Below are 24,644 nucleotides of genomic sequence, written 5' to 3'. Positions count from 1 at the left end.
CCTGTTAGTACATTAAAATAGAAGGCATAGAGGGAAGACATGAAAGGGAAATGTGAAGAAAGGATTACAAACACTACATACTTCTCAGAAGTGTGCATGTGTATATGTGTGTCATCTATCTATCTATCTATCTATCTATCTATCTATCTATCTATCTATCATTTATCTACCCATTCATAATCTATTATCTATCAACTATCATAAGTCTAAAATCAGAAAGGGAGCCATTTGGGGGGAAGAGAACTACTGGGAAGGGAGGAAGAACCACCAAGGGAATTTTATAGGGGATGGTTGTGAGAAAAGTACAATGATATATGTTTGAAAATGTCAAAATGTTACCCACTATTTAGTACACTGTTTTAAGAATGATTAATATTATATTCTGGAGCCCTTTTCATGACCATGTGACTTTCATTGTCTCTAAACAGGTGAAAATTGATCCAGGCTCTACGGTCAGGTTTGGCCTCAGAGCTTGTATTGACATCAGCTGTGAAGTAGTATGCAAGGTGTCTGGGCTGAGGCTGGACGAGTGCCTGTGTCTTAGTTAGGACTCTTGTTTTCTCTCTACCATGAAACAGGTGTCCTTCAGCTACCCCATCCCGGGAAACCACAGCTCACTCACCTCTGCTGGCAGACATGGGTGATCCCTGCTGCTGGCCTAAGTTCCATTTTGCCTCTAAGGCCTGGAGAGTTGGAGCACTTTGTATATAGCTTGTCCTTTTAATGTCTTAAGTTTACAGTCAAAAGCGTGGGGCCATGGAAACTGACACATAGGTCCATTCTCTTCCTATTAAACACTCCCTGAGTTTTCATTTCTTCCCATCATGTTACTATCTTTTAAAAAGGTCTAGGCAATGTCCTATCTAATGTTCAGGCAGTATTTTTCTCTGTAGCAGATGAGAACATTCATTCACAGAGTCCCTTGGGGAAGAGTCTTGCCTGGCCTGCTCAGCCAGTGTTCCTCTGCTTATTTATTAACAAGCAACTCTTACATGATTAGAACCCGACTAGTCATAAAACCGCCAGCAGTGTGTCTTCCTTTCCGTCTCCATGGTTTAAGCCTTCCCATACAACTTCCCAGAGGGTTGCCTTGACCTTGAGTGCTTTGATGGTTTGTGAGGCTCACTGAGGTTTCAGCGACCCAGCCCTCTTGGCATTCATGGTAACAAATTCAAGGGCAGCTCTGCTTTGTGCTGTAGAACCCCTTGTGTGTGCTCCCTCACTCCCTTTCCTTCTCCGATCAGGAATTTCCTCTTTAGCATTTGAGCTATGGACTGAAAAAAAAACAAGGTCTATAAATTAAGACTAAGAACTTAATCCCAACACCATTCTGGATCCCCCTGGCTGTCCTCCTCCTAAGCGTTAGGCCCTGTAGCTCCCTGGAGAACCAGCCCTGCACAGACCGATGGACTGCAGCTGATGCAAAAAGCAAGAATGACCACTTCCTCCAACTGTCACAGGAAGGCTGAGGAGGAAGAGTTCTCTGGGCAGCCTCTGGAATGATGTGGACTAGGGGTTGGCCTTACCCTATAGACAAGATTTCTACGTATAGAGACTTTTTTCTTTTCCTTTCCCCCCCCCCTCTCTCTCTCTCTCTTTCCTTCCTTTCTTTCTTTTTCTTCCTTCCTTCTTTTCTTTCATTCTTTCCTTTTTTGTGCAGCATGAAGGAAATTCTTTTCACTTTTTCTTCAACCATCAGTTTAGAAGTCCAAAAAGTTGAACTAAGAAAATAGCTTCTCTGAGTTTGAGCATATGAAGGGAAATACATTTAGCCAGGATCCAAGAAGGTGAGTGCTTGTTCCCTCCCTCCCTCCCTCCCTCCCTCCCTCCCTCCCTCCCTCCCTCCCTCCCTCCCTCCCTCCCTCCTTCGATCTCTCCCTCCTCCAAGTGCAGAAGATGCAAAGTCTCATAGGACTTTCAGTCTGCCCTCAGTCATAGACCTGTAGCCTGTGCTGCATTGGTTTCTTTTTAAAATGTATTTATTTTTATTGCTGCGTGGGGGCGCACATGCCACGGCACACATTAGATGGTAAAAGCAGCTTTGCCCATTCTTTCCTTCCTCCTTTACACCGATTGCAGGGGCAGATTCAGGCTACCAGGCTTTCCGGAAAAGAACCATGACTGCTGAGCCTTCTCACTGGCTCCTTATTCATTTTCTGCCCAAGCAAATAATTACAGAAAGATATAATCCGGGGGAGGGTTACTTGTGATCTTACCCCTAACTTTGCAAATTCCAGGCAAGTGCTTTACCAACTGAGCTATACAGCCCTAGCTGCAGAAAAATGCAACTGATTCTCAAACGGCTCAACTTTGGTCCCATGGTTTTGGGTGACTAGGTTTTCTTGAAGAGGAATAAGAGCTTGTGTACCATTACATTACAAAAGATAAAGAGGCCACACACCTCCATCCCATTCTTTCCAGTTCTATAGTTTCTGATCTTCAGTGTCTGTCAGAATCAATGGAAGACTCTTTTTTGTTTGTTTTACAAGATGAGGTTTCTCTGTGTAGTCCTGCTGTCCTGGAACTCACTCTGTAGACTAGGCTGGTCTCAAACTCAGAGATACACCTGCCTCTGCCTTCCGAGTGCTGGGATTAAGGTGTGTGCCACCACCACCCTGCACATGGAAGACTCTTAAAACACAAATTCCCGGGTTCTACCCTTAGAAACGCAGATTTAGTACTGAGTCAAGGAAGGACTCGGTACTTTACATTGATGACAAGCTCCCGGGTGCTCTTGGTAGCTGGCTCGGGAAGGAACACTACAGTGGTTAAGCATCCTTGAAGGCAGACAGAGGCAGAGCTCTTGTCTAGTGAGCGTCTAGTGCTCAATACCAGGCGATGTAGTGTGCTGGTGCTAGGAACCTGCATGTGATGGTGATTAAGAACTAGAGGATCAAGAGACTCAGGTTTGAGGGGAGTCTGTAGAGACAGAAAGAGTAAAAGGAGTGAAGAGCAGAGCCAGTCCTTCAGGTGTGAGGTAGAAACCCACGTGGACCCCACTGTGTTGGGGTGTGGTTGCTTTATGGAGTCTGATGGTTGTGGTGATAACAAGAGCTGTACTTAAAACAGATGAAGGCCCTGAAGGTCTTCTTGTTTTCTTCTTGTGCAAAAGATGAACACTCCCTTTCAACTTTCATAACAATACTCATTTTCTTTGACAATGCATATTCATTGCTGGATGGGGATCTTTTGGTAGGGCAATTTGGGGGATAGTGATAAACTATGTCAATAAAAAGGCTGCATCTCTTTTATTTTACCAACATGGTTAGAATCTAAGTTGGACATGATAGGATATGTTCCTTAGAGTCCAAATGCATGAGTTTTGTCAAGTTCACATGAAAAGGTCAAGGCAGAAAATAATACAACTTCAGTCAGTTCTATTTGTTCCAACTGTTTACATTCCATTATAAATGTATCATTTTGATTTCAAAGACCAAAGCTTGCCATCTACAGGTAGATTATACTGCCAGGTTATGAAATCTTCAGGATTCTTCTTTCTCCTTTGGTCTCTAACAAAACAAATCTGTTTTGTTGTTGTTGTTGTTGTTTGTTTGTTTGTTTGTTTGTAGTCCTGGGGCTTGGACCTAGGGCATCCTGCACACTAGCCTAGTGCTGATCACTGAGCTGTATCCCCAGCCTGTTAGTCTACTTTTAAAATTCACTTCAAATATTATTTAATTGAAGTAAGAGAAAAATAACTTGTGATTCCTCTTTCTGAGAAATGTCAACCATTAAAAATCATATGAAGACTTTCAAATGCTCCTGCGACACCAATATTCAGGACATATTTTAAGAGTAAACATTTTAATAAACAGCAGCATAAAATAATCAGTGTTTAATATCATCTCTGGTGGTGAAATACAAATGCATATATCCTCAATATAAAATAGTGTGTTGGTCATTACAAGTCCATGCTCGTCTATTTGGAATGCCCACAAGAACAAATCAAACATTAAGTGACACAGTGATTAAACGCATGCGGGGAGGCTAAAGAAAGATGTGGTAACGCGAGCTACCTGAACATTGCCATTCTACAGGTGAAGAATTCCTACATTGAGTTCAAAACAAGCAAAGAAAATAAGGAAACAGACCAGATATAAGGATGTAGATATATTTCCACTTCCGTGATACAAACCATCAACAGTTTGGTGCAGAGAGAGAAAAAAAACAAAACAAAACAAAACAACAACCTGACAATAAAATCACCTTACCAAAAAAACATTGTCACCAAAGTGAAAGAAGCTTCTGTTCAGCGTGTAAAAAGGGACAGCTTTTAATACAACAGAGGCCGCGCTGTCTTCACACATTACAACAAGTGGTTTTGAGATTTCGGCTGCTCACCTTAATGGCTTCAGTTACTATAAAGGCTTAAAAATAAATGTTATAGTTCTTTATAAAAAACTAAGTTGAATTTATTTATTTATTTTTTTTAACCATAGTAATGTCTTTCCAGAGAAGGTTATCTTACTGGCTCATGGAATGCTAGGCCCCCTTTAAGGGACTCCTTGAAAACTCAGATTCACTGAGACTGTTGACTCAAAATAAATATTCTTGGAAAACAATTGATTGTCATGTGATACATAGGATTGTGGTTTGAAGCATCATCATTAAACAGTTGCATAGCAACAAAAGGATACAAATCTTCTCCCCTACTCCACTCCAAGAAATGTTACACAGAAATCAGCTTATTCACACCACAAAATAGGTCTAAATTTATTGCTCAGTAAATCTGAATATAGCCAACTCTTTTGAGTTCACAGTACCTATAAGTTCATGCTTGTTTGGGGAATCCTAGGCACATTTGGTAGACAGATTTCCTTTATCCCTTATGTAAATTCTACCTTTAAGATCATCAGGATCTTCCTAACTCTTATATTCCCCTCATGAAATATTTCTAGTATTTATTGTGCAACTTATATGTCTCTATAGCTTTAAAGTAAAAACAAGACTTGCTGACATTTTTTCTTAGAATAAAGGAGTTTTTTTTAAAACAAAAGAAAAATCAAATACAAAAAATTCCTTTCTATGTAGAACTTGAATCTCCCAAGGGTTCTGAACATGATAAAAGGTGGTTGGCAAGTAAATGCCAGGATGGGCACAGTTGATGTCACCCCCTACGGAAGGCAAGAAGGACCAAATTGCTAGTTTGCTAAGTTAAGGAATTTGGAGTTTTGTAATCTTTGAGCAAACTCAGCGTATTTTTAAACATTTGCTTTGCCAAATGGGGTGCTTTGTCTTTGGGTTTCGGCTAGCTTTATGAACAAAATGTTAGAGTTCTTGGTGCTGGAATATAATCGGTGAACATCTCCAGGAAAAGCACAAAGTGAGAGTTTAAATGTACTAGCTTCTGCTATTATCACAGGCTTTCCTCCTGCTCCTTGTGACGGTAAGCACTCCTGAGAACCTGCGCCAACTTGTAAACAAGCTACCAGACATGTGCGTGGTTAGCCTTGCCTCTAGTGTCACACGTTTGCAGCATGGATGGTCCGGGGAGGCCCCTGGAGTAACCCGTGCTCCTTTCCCATGGATACGAATCCAGGCTGAGGGACCATTTTCCCGACTGTGCCTCCTTGGGTGCCCTGTACCTAAAGCCATAACCTAAATGGTAATGTACGACCATTTCCAGCATCCAAATCTACCTTCTCCAGGGCCTGTGTAAACACATTGTGGGAAAAGAGACTGTGGAAAAGGCCTTCGTGGTGAGGAGGGTCACACAGAGACGCTCTACACCATCCCAGAGAAACATGGTGACTGAGACGACTTCTGTGGACATGACTCGACTGTATGGCTCATTTCTATCTGCGATTTAAAATGTAGCCTAAAGTCCCCTCTGTGGTGCTAAACACCACTTCCATTCAAACATGCCTAGAGTCTAATTGAATCAAGATAGTTCCTGAACATCTGTCCTGAAGTAGAGACAGCAGGTAGACAAATGCTACAGTATATACATTTTGGTAGATCAGTCATGGTGACCAAAGGCAAAAACACACACAGAGAGCACCATTTGACTTCCTTTTTTGGTTTGCTATTTAATTACTATGTTCTGTTCATCTTCATTGGTTTTGCAGTTTTCAGTCCTTGAAATAAAAGGTCTGTTCCCAACAACATATCATACACCCTGATGGAGTGTAAATCCCACAATGCATTATTTTTCCTGGTTGGTGTCTTTCCGGTAAGACACAGTTAAACTTCACAGAAGATACTGGTTGCAATGTCTGCTAAATGAGAACCGTCAATAAAAACATTTGAATATAAATCTTTTCTGCCACCTTCTAGTTTTTCCTGGATAGCGTATTTACAAAAGTCCCACATTTTACACTTCCGCAGAAATCATAGACTCGGTGTGCCCATGGATATTGGAGTCCCCAAGCAAAGATGGTTGTTTTGAGTCTATTTTGTAGGGTTTTTGAGATTTGTTGCCGAAAACAGTGATCCCCATTCCACCGGGGTGATTTGGGATTGACATGTGGGGTAGCAAAGGAACGTTTGCTTCCTGATTGGATCCTGATGAGGGCAAGCTGGCCACATGGCCAGTGCTGGTCGATCCACTGGCGCTGCTTGGGGACCGGCTCTTTGGAGGCGGGCAGTGCTGAATCACCCTGGGAGGTCCCGCAGGCTGGTAGTGGGCAGCAGGAAAGGCTGCGTATCCGGGAGGTATTGGATATCCGTTAATGGGGATGAAGCGCTGGTTCTGCGGTATCGCTGGGCCAATGAAACCAGCGATTTGACCCTGTGGTGGGATCCCCTGGCTCGGGAACATGTAATTGGGAAATCGGGGGTTGCTGAGGTTACTCACAGGGCTGGCGCTGAGGGAGGTGGTCTGCGTGGTAGCATTTCCACCCGAGGGAGTGGTTGAGCTGGTGTGACTTGAGAGGCCCTCCCAGGATCGAAGCCGGACGTGGATGTCCTTAAAGCGTGGTCTCCTGGAAGGAATCTCATTCCAGCACTCGGTCATGAGGCTGTACATTCGCGGCGGGCAGTCTTCAGAACACGGTAAGAGCTGTCGCTTCCGCACCATTTCAATCACTTCCTGATTACTAAACCCATAATATGGCTGGAGTCCAAAGCTGAAAATCTCCCACAACACAACCCCAAAAGACCAGATATCAGAATCTGAGGAGAATTTGCCGTACATGATCGCCTCAGGGGGCATCCAGCGGATGGGCAGTGAAGACTTACTCTGCACCCTATAGTAATCGGCAGAGTAAATTTCTCTGGAAAGCCCAAGGTCTGAAATCTTCACATGCAGTTGTTCTCCAATTAAAATGTTGCGAGCTGCAAGGTCCTTGTGCACGAAGAAGTGACTAGAGAGGTACTCCATGCCAGCCGCGATCTGAATTGCGATGTGTAAGAAATCTCCGTGGTCCAGGCTGGATTTGACCGTTCCGTCCTCATCACTGCTGCAGCCAACATCGGAATGTGGGGATCGCATGATGAGGAACTCATGGAGATCTCCCTGGTTCATATACTCAAAGAGCATACACACAGGTTGTTCCTGGGTGACGGCACCAAGGAGACATACAATATTAGGGTGGTGTAGTTCGGCCATGAGAGAGGCTTCCTGTTGAAATTCTGTCCACTGCTGGGGGTTGTTATAGTCTTTCAAGGTTTTGATAGCCACCAGCTGTGCATGGTCCATGCCTGGGAGGTAGAGATGGCCCTTATAGATTTTTCCAAAGGTACATTCACCCAATTCTTCCATGAAACGCACAGCAGAAAGAGGCAGCTCCTTAGCTTTGCTCTGGAAGAAAAGGAAAGTGTGGGTTAAAACCCTTCTTAAAGCAAGACACATTGGCACTGAAAGGGGGAGGAGCATACATCAAAGATGAACAGATGGGCTACTTGGGCTGAAGTAATGGTTCAATCCTTGCCATTCTCTGCAGAACAAGGCTTGTTCATGCAATCCTGCCCGTTACACGACTGAAACAACGCAAGTATTTCCCTGGAGGAGACTGAGTTTAATAACGGTTGAAGAAGCTGGGTGTGAAGGGGAAAAAAATTACCAGAACAAAAATCCCCAAAGATCAAACAAACAAACAGAAGTGGGAGAGGAGGGGATGTAGAGCCAGGCACGGTGGCGATTACCTGTGGTCCTAGCTTTCAGAAAACAGGTAGAATTATCAGGAGTTTGATGGGAGCCTGGGCCAAAGCCAGTCTCAACAAAAGCTGGGAATGTCATTCAAGGGTTAAGAGTGTCTTCATTTGCAAGGCCCTAAGTTTAATTCCTAGGCAAAACAAGCAAACAAAACAAAACAAAAATGGTGTGTGTGTGTGTGTGTGTGTGTGTGTGTGTGTGTGTGTGTGTGTGTCTACTAGCTAGAATATTCTAGAGTTGTGGAAAGAGAAAAGGGAGCTTTCTATGTGGAGACATGGGATAGCCTCTAAATCCTACTCCTTGTAGTTCAACATAAAAAGCAAAGCAGCTGAAATGCCATACATGACCTTTGTATCAAAGAGAGGAAACATCTCTTTGCATGTGCATAAGAAAATTTAGAAAGCTGTCAAAAGGAGACTCAGAACAGCAGTAGCTACCAGCAACTAGCTTAGCAGGAATTTGAAAGAAAGGGAGTACAGGTAGGGGTTTTTCTAGTCTCATGCTCTTTTATACTTTAAAAAGTTAGGACTATATTCATTAAATAACATTATTTAGCAGGGCAATGAGATTTAAGACCTTGGGTTAATCTTTCTATCTGACTAATCAGGGATTTCTTTTCTGCCATTATAGGTCTACCCACTATTTTGTTTACATGGTCTAGATCAGTGTTCTTAGCCTTCTGAATGCTACCACCCTTTAATGACAGTTCCTCAAGTAAGGGTGACCCTCAACCATTAAGTTGTTTTGTTGCTACTTCATAACTGCAACTCTGCTACTGCTAATAAATCACAATGTAAATATTTGTGTTTTCTGATGGTCTTAGGTGACCCCTATGAATGGGTCTTTTTACAACCAAAGGGGTGCCAGCCCACAGATTGAGAACCATTGATATAACAGGTAGAAAGTCATTAATTTTGCCACTGAGCAGTATCTCAGTTCCTAAGACCATCAGAAATATATGCTTTCCCATGGTCTCCACACAGAAGTTGAGAATACTGGTCTATTCTTTTTGCTCTTTTGGTTCAGTTGAATCCAGGGCCTCATGCATACTAAACACACAATACCACTGAGCTCCATCCACAGCCTCTAGCATGGCATTTGGTGGGAACCAATGGACTTCCTATGGGAGAGAAGGTGTGACCATAGAGAAATGCGACCAATTAAACTGACTCTCTTTGTCCTAGCATGGGGCAATATGGCTTTTTCTAGTAAGAGTAACCCAGGCTGAATCCTTGCAGCATGACGCTGAGGAGAGGATTCTGATGTTAGCCAGTGGTAATAAAATAACCTAAGGGAATGCAAAAGATGCCCTGGCCTCTTCAACAGCATAGTCTGTGTTGATTATTCTTAGACCTCAACAGGATTTCCAGGTCTTGATGATAGAGAAGGGTAAGGGACTAAGCACTAAAATCTCTGTACGGAAAATGAGATTTAGGACATAAATTAATGGACTATCAGAATCAGAGTGCCCTCTTCTACACAGCTTCTAAGCTAACCCACGGCAGAAAAAGTATAATTCAGTGAGTTTTGAACTCAAGCAAAATCCCTGTCTTTTGGAGTTCGCATCTTGGGTCTGCTGTTTTCTACTAATACTAGTTACTTCTTGGACAGCACTTAACTAATATTAACTGACTTAACTCGGGCCTGCAGGGTTAGGCTGTTTGTGGTAACTGATGACCTTGATTTCTTTCTTTTAACGTTTGTACAGCCACCCAGAAGTAGATTAAATTTTGTGAATAATTTAGATCCACACACAGCCTTAATTAGTTCTACAGAGTCCTTGTAATTCCTTCTTTTTTAAAAAATGTGTTTTAGGTATCTTTCGTTAGACTTTCTCTGTTCTGGTATAGTTTTTGAGCTTCTTTTAAAAAGTGTTCCTCAAATCGATGTAGAATTCCTTTGCTTCTTGAAGGTGCCTGGGATGCTTTGGTAGCCCAAAGACGGCTCCCCTTTCTGGGATGCATGAGTGGAGGCAGAGATCAGGTGGGGCAGGGAAAAGATCAGGACACATTTCTGGGGAAAGGAAAGAAAGGGGTGACCAGGACCATGACAGTGGCCTGGCCTATCACCCTCCATACCCCCGACTCCCCAGTCTTTGGAGCTGGTCCTCCCCTCCTGAATTAAGCAAATTCCTTCTCTCCCATTTACCTTTGCAAGAACTCGTTCTGTCTATTCACAGGTGAAGGAGGGTGAAATAAGAAACAGGGAATGTTCAGGACAGCCATTCCGAATGAAGTTTTAGCTAGCAAGGCCAGGTAGAGCAATGGCCCAGGAGGTTGAACAGGTCTCTGAGACTTATTGGGAGTTGGGAACAATGGCGGTGTACTCTAGGGTGCCATAAACAGTTCTTTCTTTCTATTCGTACACATGCAAGGCTACATTTTGACCCAATTGTATCTTGTCACATCTCATGAGCACAGGTAAGCTAGGCAGGCATGCAGCTAAGTGTATCTTCTCTAACTTACCTAAGGAAGGGTTTACCAGAGTAACCCTTAACCAACTTCAAGTGTTTGTTCTGGGAAGGAGCAGGGTAACACCTAAACTAGCAGAGCTCAGAGACACTTACTTGCCTTTTGAACACCTGTGGGGCAGCTAGCCTAGGAAACAGCCAGAAACGCCAACTTGGTTGAAGCTTGGTTTCAGGGGAGCCATTTACACAGTGATTTGCATTTTAAAAAATGCTCAAATTACTTGGTACAAATGAATCTTAACTACGGACCCATTTTCAAATTTTACATAAATCCTAAACTAGTTAAAAAATCATAAAACCCCTTAAAAGAAGCCGTCAGTAGACTGCTCGGAGATGGCAGGAAATTAGCTGTATTGTTAAGGAACAGATGGTTTATATTATACAAACCCTTTAGGCTAAACTTGTTTAGGTCTGGCATATTGTAAATTATATTTTAGTAATGAAAGTGAAATGACCTCGGCTTGACCTCAAGTGGGGTTTGTCTGTTTGAACCAATGTAGTGGAAAACTATGAAAGAAAATGAAGTCATAAAGTTTTGGCAGTTCAATTTTGGCTCATTTCAAGTTAAGGGGTTATAAATCTGTTTAGTTTTTGTTTGACAAGTATTTGTCATACAGGGATGTACAAAATGTAAAGAAGTGTAAAATACACACGAGGCATAGTGCCAAAGTAAACTAAGTACAAAGGCACCCTGGAAAGAACAGGGTCCTGGACTTCTATCTCTCCATCACTCCCTCCATTAGTTAAATGACAAGATGGGCTGCGTTTATTATATGCTGTAAGGCAATTAAGTACCTTAAAACCGAAACAGGCTTTCAGTTTGAATGTTAACATTTTTACTTCTCAAAGTAAACACACATCTGCCTCGGTTCAGCTATAAAAATTATATAATTTTTGATGGAGGGGGAGGGGAAAAGTTGATGCAGAAGTTGATACATTGGCCAGGGTCTGATAGGGCTTTCTTCCCCCAGTCATTTATAGAGAGCCACTGGACTAGTGTGGAAATGAGCTCTTTGCAGACAAGAAAGAGACGAGCATTTAAGTCTGGTATGTATCTGGTCTAGGTCTGGCTAAGACGCAGATCCTGAGGCCAGGATGATGATGGGGACCTTTTGACTGAGGGATGAGCAGTAAATAAGGGTGCCCTTTCCCTATCCCTTAATGTGTACTATGGAACTGGTAAGCCATGGACAGCATTTTAAAACTGTTTATTATATAGAGGTGGGCACAGATGTGTATCAAGAGTCATCTCAGTGACTATATCTTTCTACCTTGGGCACGTTTCACCTCAGGTGAGAATCTGATTGAAATGGTGCTTCAGGCAGGGCAGGTGATGATGATAGCTTGCTTTCTCTTCCTCCTTTTGCATAGGTGACTAGATTACTCTAGGAAGTGAGGAAAGACTCCATGTGGTTCCCTCCATCTATAGTACCAAGCTCACCGTAAGACTTTGCACTTCTCTGTACTGGGCAGAGCTACAGTAAAGTATGGAAACTGAAGGCAGCCTCAAACAGGAAGGGGGCTCCAAGAGTGGGTACTAACGGACAACTGAAGTTCACATCCACATGTTTACTCTGAAGCTTCTCTCTGCAGCCCCTGCCTTCCCTGTCACTCAAGGCGAAGCCCCTTCTCGTGTTTTGATGACTAGGCCAACTCCATGGTATTTTGTTTTGTTTTGTTTTAGAAGCAGATTGCACCTAAACACAAGTACTTGCAAGGGCAGAGAAGGCTTCTATACCGTGTCATTTGTGCTTGCCCATCTTAGGAGTGATGAGACGGTTCCTGGCCCTACCAACAGGAGAGGTACAGTTTTAGTAGTGGGATGTAGGAAGAGGCCATTACCCTATTAGAAAGCACAGTTTTCTCTGAGATCTCCCTGCCTTGAGGACAGACTCCTTTCTGACTCTCAGGTACCAATCAGCATATCTCCACCAAGCAGGCATTAGATCTGCCTAGACACTGCATGTGTTAGAGCAATTCTGACCCAAGCAAGGTGCTTAAAAGGATACTTTGGAAAGCCAGGTGGAAGAAAGTTACTGACCAGTGAATAGCTCCTAGCTTATGTCCTGTACTATAATGTTTTAATATGCCTTGTGATATTAGTGAGATTCAAGGCCCTTCATATAGCTTGAGCTATGCCTTCAATGTAAAGCCAGTTACTTAGGATGCATTTTATTGACTGGTTACATCTTGCCACATAACTGATCTAATTTACATTAATATACGGAATCCTGTGTTAACATAGATACTAATACTCTTGAATAGTCAGAGTTTACCCCCTGACTTGTGTGTGAGAGGAAACACAGCCCTGCAGTAATGTCATGATCTCAGCCTAGAGAAGCCAAATATTGAATCCTTGTCATGTGCTAAACATCAAGACACACACACACACACACACACACACACACAGTGCTTTCCTCACATGTTAGGCTCAAATGGCTGAGCAGTCGGTCAATAGTCTCAGTTCAGACTTCAGAAGTCCTTTGCCAATTACTCCACTGTGTTTCCCTGTGTCTCTGTCATAAATGCTTTTTCCAAAACTGGATTCAATCCTTATCATAGTCCTCTAGAGTTCATCCTGTGATTTCTCCATTTCATGAGTGATGACTGTAAGACTTGTAGCAGTTGGCACAACCCTCACATGATGGAGCCAAAATTCAAACCTAGATAAGTCTGATCCCAAAGTCTGAGCACTTTTCTGGAAAAGGGCTGTGGAGATTTTCCCTTGATCCCTGAAAGGGTCTCCATCTTTAAACCATGGCGAATACCGTAGGCAAATGGAATGTCCAAAGTGAAGAATGTCTGGTCTCTGAGCTTGACCTTACACATTGGTGTTCTATTGGTTACTGGATAAGTGAACAGAAGCTAGGGATAGCAAACGCCTTTGACTGACAGAGCACATGACCCTGGGAGAGCATTTAAGTGGGAGGTGCCTTAGCACGTGCACTCAGCTTACCTTCAGAGCCTGCCTTCTTTTCCTGCACGTTTGCTTGCTTCCTAGGCAACAGTGTTAGGTTTGTGAAATGATTGACTCTGCTCATAAAGCAGATATGACGACATTCCGGAAGCTCAGCCGCCAGCCTTTGGCAAGATTGTGGATAGTTTCAAAGGCTAGCGATGAAAAAGGCTTCTGGCTTATGCGATCAAATTCTAGTGGGAGGTTGAACCCAGCTTTTGCCACATTTGATCTGTATCTCTCTAAATGGGGCTTAACTTCCCAATTGTTTCTTTTCTCTGTACTGTAACTGTCTAATCATGTAAGTATTTGTCACTGACCAGTATTGATTCTGGGGGAGTTTCTTTATAATGAATGCCCATGGTAAATTTCTTTTTCTACTCAGAAACGCAACAAACAGATATCTGTATTTTCTTTTTTTAAAAAAATAGGGATGTGTGTATGTATGTGTATGCATGCGTGCATTATGAATGCAGGTGCTTATGTTCAGAAGAGGATGTCTAATCCTTTGGATTGGAGTTTCAGGAAGCTATGAACGACATAAGGTAGGTGCAAGGGACTGAACGATTTACTTCAAGGGCAGTGCATGCTCCTAACTACCACACCACCTCTGCAGATCCTACTTTTGGTCCCCAGTCACTAATTTAATTAGTGGTCTCCAGTTACTAATTTTGATGCCATATTGATCACTCTGTGGTCCTATGGGCTCATGTGTTTCAACAAACATGAACATTAAGACAGTGGATTAAAAGAGGAAGTCTTTGGACCCTGGACACATATAGACCTGGGTTGGAGGTTTGGCTTTTCCTGTTGGCTGTGGGACTTTGGGAAAATACTAATCCACAGTTTCTCTTTTTTTTCCACCTAAACTTAGATTCAAATAAGAGTTTCTTCCTGTGGAAGTTATGCAAAGTCTGTGGAGATACCACAGCCACCCCTCAGTGAGAATATACACCAGTCAGTCCTCTCATGATCCCTGTTGATGGAGCTCATTCCTCTGAAGCAGTTTCTGACTGGGCCTCTCCAGCTGAGATGAGGGGGTGGGTGCCCTAATGCATTCTGGGAGTGAGGCAGGAATTTATACCACCTGGAGGGGACTCCAGCAAAAACATAGCTATCCAAAGAATTAGCTCTGTGTTTTAACTCGGATTCTCTAGCCTCTGTCTCTTCTCAGTTGTGCTGGGGACCTGCTGGGTCCTTTTGTTTTCCTCTAAACCCATGCTGCCCTATTCAGAGCAACTGGCTTCAGATAAGTTTGTAGTTATCACCGGAACCAAAAACAATAGGAATTTCTAACTATTTCTACCTGCGAGGTATCAGACACACTACCTCAAAGTGTCAGAAACATTCTTAAGTACTATTTTTGTCTTTCCTTCGCAGGTGAGGAAAATAAAGGTTCAGAGAAGTGTTGAGTAAGTGATTTGTTTAAGATCTCCTGCCAGTAGATAATGGAGCCAAGATCTGAAATCCAATCTTCTTAAATCCCAGCTCTTTGAAGACTATCATGCTACCTCCTAGCAATATGCTGGGGTTGGTGTGTGTGGCTGGAACGGTTAGGCACAGATGATGGGGACTCTGGGGTGCCAATTGAACTTTAGAGCTTGAAATTGGTTCTTCCAAGTTGGTAAGTCATTTTACCCAGGGCCAGCTACAGACCCACTGGAGAATGGAATGAGACAGAGAAAATAGAAGGGAGATGTTTCCCCCAGAGAAGGGAAGAAGCAACAGAAAGGGAACAGGAGAGAAGGCAAGGGGAAAGGATCTTAGGGTGTGGTTAAGACTGCCAGATGCTTCTGTGACATTCAAGAGGATGGGGACATGGAGAGGACATTAAGTCACACCATCAGCGGGACCCAGAAGGCCATCTCAAGAGGATGGTGAGCTAGGAAGACTGGGAGACTAGGTGAAGAAGGCTTTTTCCTTAAAAAAAGATGATGTGAATGTTTAGCCCACAAGTATGTCTGTGCACTCCGTGCATGCCTGGTGTCTGTGGAAGCCAGAAAAAGGCATCAGATGCTTTGGCACTGGAGTTACCAGAGGTTATGAGATGCCATGTGGGTGCTGGGAATTGAAGCCAGTTCCTCTGGAAGAGCAGCTAACTAACCTGAGGCAGGTAAGGAGGCTGAATGTCCTGGGTCCCTGTTGAGGAACATATTCCACAGACGCACCCCTCACCCCCTCCCATCTCTCTCCCTCCACACAGAGGATAGTCTAGTTTTGAGGATTGGGAGGGTTTAGGGGAGTGGAGGCAGGGGGAAAGAGAGAAGTCAGTTTCTAGGTTCCTTGTTTTCTATACTACTCCACCAAACCAAAGTACCCAAAGAAAGAAAATAACGGAAACTCCCATAAACTATAACTTTCATAAATACAGAAAAACCTTGTTTACTTTGGGTGCCCATGAAAACACACTAAAATTTTAAGTGGCTTGAAATCTTTTGCTTAAAACAAACCTGGCCCTTCCCCCAGGCTCTGCACCATGAGGGGGTGGCCCCAGGAAGAATGTCCCACCTCCTGTCTGCCCATGCCTCTGCTAAGCCACCTTTCTGGTGAACTGGGGGCTATCAAGAGCCTTTTTTTTTGCAGCATCCCACCCTACCTCTCTGAAGCCCAGGCAGCCCATCCCGCAGCCTGTCTGTCTACTGAGGCTGCTTACTGTCTTCTGGGAAGTGGGATTGATTTCTAATCTCAGGAGAAGTATTTCCTTATTCCACACACTAAGTGGGGATACCAGCAGTTCCACCGGTGAGGAAAGATGGAAAGAGTTTCCACCCTGAAAGGCACAATCAGGTGGATAAACAAGAACCTGGGTGTCCCTGGCTCTGCTGATGTGCTTGGTCCCATGGCTTTCCCCTTCTTTCTCATGTGTGTCCATTCCTCTTAAATTTTAAAGGCACATGCAATATTTACGTGGCAGTGACTTTCAAAGGACCCTTCCAGATCGACTGTTCACATTTAGGAATTTTCTCAAAGGGATGCAAAGCCCTTTGTGCATCTTTCAGGAAAGGCAGTCGGTAAGAACCAAAACAAACAACTTCGAAACCCAGAGCCAAATCTCTTATGCAGGAGAGAGATAGCATTCGTTTTGTTGCTTCTTTCCTGATTCCCCAACACAGTCAAGTACTTGAGCCAGCCTTACTTCCTGGCTTGGTCCAGAAGAGCTTGTGAGCCATTTGTTGGCTAAATTCCAAATCCCATATTGGAGACATCCCCACACTGGGAAATTTCACAAGGAACATATCAAAACTTAGTCAGATGCAATGAAAACAACGTCTGCCCCCATCAAGTCCATGCTGATATCTCTCACATTTGTCTCTTTGATCATGGAGGGTAGAGAAGGGTTATTACTCTGGCCATGTCCTACATGTTCCTCCTGGCACTGGGTTACATCACTTTTAACTCTGACCTCTTCAAGCTTTCTGAGAAGCCAGGAGTGCCTCTGGCTACCCAGCATGGAGTGGCCAAGTGTACCCACCCACCGATCTTTACTTCCCACCTTTGTGTATGAATTGCTTTGCAAAAACTTTATGAGTTGGTGAGACCAGGTGGTTAGAGTCGGAAAACCTTCTAGTCACACTTTATACCCACAGGTTATTGAGCCCTTGATGACCATGATGTTTCATCTGTTTTTTTTTGGGGGGGGGGTGCGTGGTCTAGGTTTCCATATTCATACAGCTGTGTCATAGTGTCTACTTTATGTAATGCCTATGAAGATCAAATGCCATGGAAATAGAAGTTCCTAGTATTAGCAATCACTCCTCCACAGACAGCTGAAAGGGACCCTCACGACAATGTCAGCAATCATGCATCTTCCTAGCCAGCTCCCGAGGGACCCCGTGAAAACAAGACGGGTCATCACTAGCTGCCCAGAGGTTACACATTGTCTGTCGCATGTCCTCTTTCGAATGTGACAGGACCTGATCAAAAAGTCCCATTTCCCTTCCCCCACTCATTCTTCCCTTACTGCCTCCCAACCCTCCAGGCAGCCTCTGTCCCCTTCCCTTTTAATAAATCTCCCACTTGAGACCTGTTGCATGGTGTGATTTTGTGGGGATTCACCACTTACTTCCATCACTCAGGATATACGCTTTCGTAATTTGTATCAATCAGTATATACTAACATTTTCTGTTTAGTTTGAAAAAACTGCTAATTCAGAGATTTCTGCTTCTTAGGGACTGTGTGTCACAAGCAAGCTTCCACTAAGAATGCAGTTAAGGTAATGAGCAAAGCTAATCTACAAAATGGGTATATTTATTTTCTGATTAGAAGTCACTTTCCCATAGATTCCAGCACAGTAGTCAGGACTGTGTCCCCAGGACAGTGGCTACTTCAGGCTGTGCCCATTGCAACCAACTAGCTGAGTGACACAGAAATGATAGGAGAGAAACTCGCAGAACAATGGCTGTTGCATGGGAATCTTCATATATAAAAGTACTTGCAAAGCCCGCCATTCCTCTGAGAATGTGCACCAATACCAGCCCCCTGTCTTTCCTTCAGTCTTGTAGTGGTATTAAGCAAAAATGGAATATGCCATAACATTAAATACTATAAGTCATGCAAACCAGCAGCCAGAATCCGGGATTTCAAAAGCATCAAACCTTGATTCTCACCTGAGTCTACATGACATGAACTGACCTCTAAGGCATTAAACTTACTTTTTCTTTTAAAAGTCAGTGGTAGAACTAGCTGAGACTCCTACCTTTGCAGGATATAGAGACTGAAGTGGCCACCTCCTGTAGCCAGGCAGGACATCCAGAAGAAGGGAGGGGAAATCAACCCAACCATAAAACCTTTAACCTGAAATTCGCCCTGCCTATAAGATGTGCAGGAACAAGGGATGGAGCAGAGACTGAGGGATGGCCAGCTTGATTGCCCCAACTTGAGAACCATCCCACGTGGGAGAGTCAACTCCTGACACTATTCATGACACTCTGCTCTGCTGGCAGACAGGAGCCAAGCATGACCGGCTCCTGAAAGACTCTGTGCAGCATCAGATGGAAACTCAGACACCCACAGCCGAACATCAGACAGAGCTCAGGGAGTCCTGTGGAAAAGTCGGGGATAGAATTGAACAAACCAGAGGGGTCAAGGACCCCACAAGAAAAACTACAGAATCTACTAATCTGGGCCCGTGGGGGATTGCAGAGACCGAACCACCAACCAAAGATCACGCAGAGGCTGGACCTAGGTCCTACACAGTCATAGCCTGGTCTTCGTGTGGGTCGCCTAACAATTGGAACAGAAGCTTTCTCTCACTCTGTTGCCTGCCATTGGCTTCACTTCCCCTAACAGGACTGCCTGATGGGCATCAGTGGGAGAGGGTGCGCCTAGTCCTGCTGCCAATGGATCCCAGAACAGGGTGGTACCCAAGCGGGGAGGCCTCCGCTTCTCCCCAGAGAGTAACTTGGGGAGGGATTTGTAAGGGTGGGACTGGGAGGACAGGAGGGAGAGGAGCTGCCATCAGGATGTAAAAGTGAGTAAATAAATAGATTAATGAAAAAAGTAATGAAAAATACTTTAAATAAGGGGGGGGAAAGAACTAAAAAAAATAAGTAGTAGAAATTTACACTTAACTAGTGAGCAGTGGTTTGCCTTAAGAAACAACGTTTGAAAGTGAATTTTTCACATTTAAAGAACACGAAAACTAACAGATATGGCTTCACAACTACAAATGTATTTTGAAGGCTTTTTAAAAAAATTATAATACAAAGCAAAATAAAATAATTAATATGAGAATGTGATGTTCTCCATAATTCTATTATAATTAATAAGACAGATTAATTTGAGTGTGAAGGCATTGGTTTTCCTAAAAGTTTATCATCAAGGTCAAAAGAATAATGTGGTCCCTAACAGAGAGAGGAGTTCAATAATGGTTGCACGCGCGGTCCTCTGGAGTTGGAAGAAGACGAAAAGCTAAGCATTGGGAAGCAAGACCTCTACACTGTTGAGATGAGTCTCTGCAGAAGGGCCTGGGACTGAGACATTGGCCTTCCTGAGAGGGAGTACTTTTGGACCACAGTGCAGGATCTAGAATAGCAGCTGCATTCAGAGCAAAGCCAGCGATCCTGGGATGCTCACCAGGACTCCGAGCAGCCTGCATGTTGAAAGATGTGCTGGAAAAGCAACAAGAAGTGGGGTGGAATCTATCAAGACGGGGGAGGCTCAGGTGGACTACCATAGAACAACTTCAAAGAGGACCAGGAGGAAAACATTTCTCTTAAAAAGTGCTTTAAGCAAAGGGAAATGGATTTAAATTAAACATTAAAAAGATTTCTCAAAAAAATAGTAAAAAGTACATGACATATAATTTACCGTCTTAATCATTCAAAATTATACAGTATAGTGTAACAGATTTCTATATTCACTCCATGTACCATAAAACAGGCACATTTGTAAACACTGTTAGAACTCTCTTTTCTTTCACTATGTATGGTTAAAGGGGCATGGAATTCCCTTCTTTGAATTGGAAAGCCAGCTCACTCTGAGCCCTGTGGGCCTGGCAGAGAGCCCTTCTGGCCAGTTGGCTCCAGTGTAGGGCTGTGGTCTGGCTTTCCCTACACTCCTGAGTTGCCCCTGGCAAAGGCAGAGTTACAGGGTCCTTCTCTGTGTTTGTTGAGCTCTGCCTGTGTCTCTCCTCTGGTTTTAAGTGGAAGGGTCGGAGCAGTTCGCTCTTCCCCGACCCATGCCACCCATCTTACCTTGGGCTTGTATGCATTCAGCATGGACATCTCTACGTTCTGTCCTCTGACAGGTTTTGGCTGCCTCTGGACGGGTGGTGACGGGGACTTCTGGTTATTTCGGCACACACAGATGAAGAAGAAGAGGAAGGCAATAGCCAGGGGAATGGCCACACTTGGCACCAGAATATACAGGATTTCCATTTTATTCTTCTCTTTGGAATCTTTGGAATCTGGGTTCAGGGGGAAAAAGGCAAATGTTATACTGGTTAAAACAAAAATGTATAATATTACATTGCAAAGTTTAAACAATTTCTTCAAATTCACCGTGAGAGAAAAAGAATCTAATACTTATTATGATTTGTTTCTATCAAACCCTCGACATAGTTTACTGAAGTTTAAAAGTTTAAAGTTCAAAATGTGTGAAAATCGCAGAGGGACATTATGAAGGTTCTGGGTGTGTGAGGGGACCTCTGATGTTGCCCTTCTCTAGCAGCTGACCTGCATTTCTCTCACACCTTAGAAGTTAAATGACACGTGAACTTACTGTGTATATGTGTATATACTGTGTATATGAAGCCTTAAATGCAGACCATAGGACTCTTCTTCATTGGCTGTCAGCCCAGATCAACCACCACAGAGTGGTGCTCCTGAGTTTCAAGGTGCCCCTGCCTTGAATATTAGGGCCCACCCTGAATTTTCCAGGATCAACATGACTGGAGAATCCTGGTTCCCGCCTAGAAAGACACAGCCTTGAGAATGTGAGGGCCTGTAAGCAGGCTGGATTCAGTGTCTGGCAAGCTGAGCAACTGAAGGCAATCATTTGGCAATCTGCGTCTCACTTTCTCTCATCTAGAAGGGAAGTGAGTGTTCTGGAGGGTGTCTACAAGTCTCTCCAACACAGAAGTGCTGTATAACTTGACACTTTTTGAAACCCCAGAATTTGTCTTGAATAATGGTTTCATATGAACCCAGTAACTGCAAGTGCTAACACTTTGAAGTATATTTTTGAAATCTTATATATCCATTTTACTATTACTTGGCAAAGAATTTAATATATATATATGTATATATATATATATATATATATGAGGTATGCCTTTCATTTTATTAATTTTAGCCTGACCAGTAAAGCCAAAAGCCTTGGGGATATGTCATCATTAATGAATTATTTGTCTGGTAAAATAAACACACGAGTTATGGGATGGTAATTAGAGGGGTTATGATAATGACACACCCTGGCCACCAAGATCAGCTGCTTTTCTTTAGCAAAACCCAAAGTGTGAACATTCTGACTGACGCAAAATTCAGAGAAGCTTATTTACTCTACGGAAGAATCAACATGCTTCCCTTCAACTATCTGTCCGCTCCTTCAACAAATGTGAGCCACTGTGCGCCAAGAGCTCGGCTTGAAACTGGGAGTGCAGAATGAATTACATGCCCTCTGTGCTTAAGAATCTCACAATCTTATAAGTAAACAGGGACGCTGTTATTAGAATATGTTGTTGTAATTGCAGATGCAGAAGTATAAATAAAATGACAATGGGACCCCAAGAGGGTGCCTTTAAACAAAGAGGTCTCTAGGCACACGTAAGTGGAAATAGTCTTTACTTTTCCACTTCCCTTGAGACCCTTTCTGTGAGATACCACAATACTGGGCCTTCTTTTCAAATATATTTCGCATGTAACCTCAGGAATGAGGCTCTTAAACTAGAATTTGAGGACATTCAGTTTGTGTTAACACTCATGAAGGCTTGGGGAAGGATATATATCTGGTTATTGAGCACAATAAAAAATAGCATTTTTACTATATTTATTTTTCTACTGTGTGCACAAGTCATGCTTCCTGTCACTATTACTATGAACTGGGGACTCTTCAAAATGAACTCATTTCTTGGTGACAACCAACTCCATGGGAAAAGCAACATGCACACCCCTACTTTTATAGTGAAGAATGCAAAGGCCAGAATAGCTAAGCTATTTGCTAACCCAAGGGCACACAGCTAGCCGGTCAGATGCCGGGTGCCTCCCAATAACTTTTGCTCCATGCCCTCAGATCTAGCGTGACCCTGTGCGACCAATGGTCGAGTGCTTGATTGTAGGCACCTATGTTCTCATGGTGGCAGTCATGAGGCGAAACCGCAAGGTAGGGAGTGTGACATCAGAGCTCTAAGCTCCCCCACTTTCCACTGTGATGTGTAAATAGCAAAGCTGGGAACCGCTGTGGCTCATGCCAACACTATAATTTTCTCTAATAGTGATTGTGTTTGTACGTCTGGAGATATGTGAATGGAGAAATACACACCAGAGGGTCTAATGTGAGCATGTGTATACACACACTGTGTACACACAGGTTAGAGGCCATTTGGCAGAGTAAAGGAAGCATATATTTTAAAGTCCGGTACTTCTGAATACTGTCCTTGTCACCTTCTAGGTCAAGCTGAGCCAGCTTAGTCATGCGATGTATATGCTATGATATGTAAAACAAAACAAAAATAAAACTACAGAATTTATAGGTTGCTTTAAACATGTCATATGGAAAGTACCTGTTGCAACTCAAGAATTTTCCCTTAGAGACAAGGGGATCGTGGGATAAACATTTGGAGCTGGGAAGTCCAAATAACCTTAAGCATGAATCACCCTCTCTGATCTCCACCTCTTCCTGTATTAAGCAGGTATAATAATAGCTCGTCTTCCAATCTTATTTGGTTCACGTGAGACTCAAATGGGATCAGGTTCATGAAAGAGCCCTGGATAATTGAAAATTGCTATTCGGTTGTTGGACGCTGTATTATTAACATTATAGAATTTCTCTGTGTGAGCGGGTGATCCCTGCTGTTATTCTTAGATTTTCTGTGAAATCGTTATGAGCGTAACGATTACAAAAGGAACGAGGCTAATTTACTACTAATGTAATGCTAGTTATTTCTCCAGCCCAGAGTTTTAGCAACAAGAGAAAGTGGAGTCTCACCTGTCTGCCAACAATGGAATCTATTCTACATTCATTCTCTATCAGATTAGGCACGGAAGGAAGGCCTTTTATTGTAAATGGGCGGTCTGGGAAAAATGCTCCTGTGCGTCTGCTGGAGAATAAACTTCAAGAGGCTAAATCCTTTTAACACAGCCAGACTTGGCTCCTCTGCTTACACAGAGGATTCATGGAGCACAGCAGGCAGAGTCTTCTTGCCAAGTCCAAGAGTCCCAAGGGACAATAGGTGGTCACGTTAGGAGAGATGGAGGACAGGTTCAGAGTGTGTGCTTGTGTGTGTGTGTGTGTGTGTGTGTGTGTGTGTGTGTGTGTGTGTGTGTGTGTGTGTTTGGTGTATTTGTACCACAGCATGCCTTTGGAGTCAGAGAATGGAGAAAATTGGTCCTTTCCTTAAACCTTGTGGGTCCTGGTACTCAAACTCAGGTCTTCAGGCTCGATGGTAAGTGCCTTTCCCTCTGATCCATTTCTCCTGGCCCCGATGGCTGTTACAATTTAAGCGGTTCCACTTCTCATCTTAACCTGGCTCTTTAGCGTGACTTTAATTTACACATTGATACCTTGAAGCTGAGAAAGGATAAATGTACAAAAGCTAGACAGCAACAGGGTCCTCTGCTGCCAACACTGCCATGCTTCTTAAATTAAGACACAGTGACCCACAGTATCAGACGGGAATGATGGTCATCATTTGGATTCCAAGGTTCCCTATCCATGAGGATTCCCACCTGTGGGGATCATACTAGACACAAACATACACAGCACACTGGAACGAAGGCCACTGTTCTTACTTTTCACTTGAAAAGGTATTAGACATCTCAAATGCACTGCAGAGAAACTGGCTAGAAATTAGAGTGGTGGAGATTTTTAAAACTTTAGGATAACTTTAAAAATTACATGTACTTTTTACATCATGTTGAGTACTTGAGACTTTTGGAACCAGCCATGTAATCAAGACCACATGGTTAATTTTCTTTAAAACAAACAAACAAACAAACAAACAAACAACAACTTGGTATCACACACCTGACATTCCTACTTTACTTTTACAATGCCATTCAATACTTTGATCAGTAACTAAATATAATGGAGAAAATGCGTGTGTCCCCCCCCACCTTTTTAACCCAGGTGCTTAAAGCAAGGCAAACATGATTTCTTATTTAAGAGGGACTTTTGTAAAGTGAAATTATCATCTGAAATATAACCTGTGAGTTAAAACAAAATGCACTGATTTTAAACAGCAAAGGTGGGAAGAAATTATCTAAGACCTTAGAATTCAAAGGACATCAAATGAGTCTTAACGGGTCATCTGAAAAAGTGTTTGCCACTTTACCACAGAAACAGGCATCACTACCATGGAGCTGTAAAGAATGGAATGAGTGGGTTTGCAACATAAAGATGGCTGCATTGGTGATATTTTAATGTAGGCCTAGGAGCCAAGGGTGAAGGAACCATAATTAGCTCT

At 43.1% G+C, this 24,644-nt stretch overlaps 1 protein-coding gene across 1 annotated transcript in view; it reads right to left on the bottom strand.

Moving 5' to 3' along the window:
- Nucleotides 1–6,019: 6,019 nt before the first annotated feature.
- Nucleotides 6,020–24,644, bottom strand: part of Ror1 (receptor tyrosine kinase-like orphan receptor 1) — a 343,830-nt gene continuing 325,205 nt past the window's right edge. The window contains exons 8-9 of the mRNA NM_001108671.1: nucleotides 20,218–20,429; nucleotides 6,020–7,741 (exon numbers count right to left, since the gene is read on the bottom strand). Coding sequence (NP_001102141.1) covers nucleotides 6,314–7,741; nucleotides 20,218–20,429 — 1,640 coding nt within the window. The 3' untranslated portion in view covers nucleotides 6,020–6,313. The remainder of the gene's footprint in view (nucleotides 7,742–20,217; nucleotides 20,430–24,644) is intronic.

This window comes from Rattus norvegicus, chromosome 5 (genome assembly GCF_036323735.1).
Source record: "Rattus norvegicus strain BN/NHsdMcwi chromosome 5, GRCr8, whole genome shotgun sequence".
NCBI classification, from domain to species: Eukaryota; Metazoa; Chordata; class Mammalia; order Rodentia; family Muridae; genus Rattus; species Rattus norvegicus.
The sequence above is the reverse complement of the archived record's forward strand: the minus strand, read 5'-3'. Positions and strand labels throughout refer to the sequence as shown.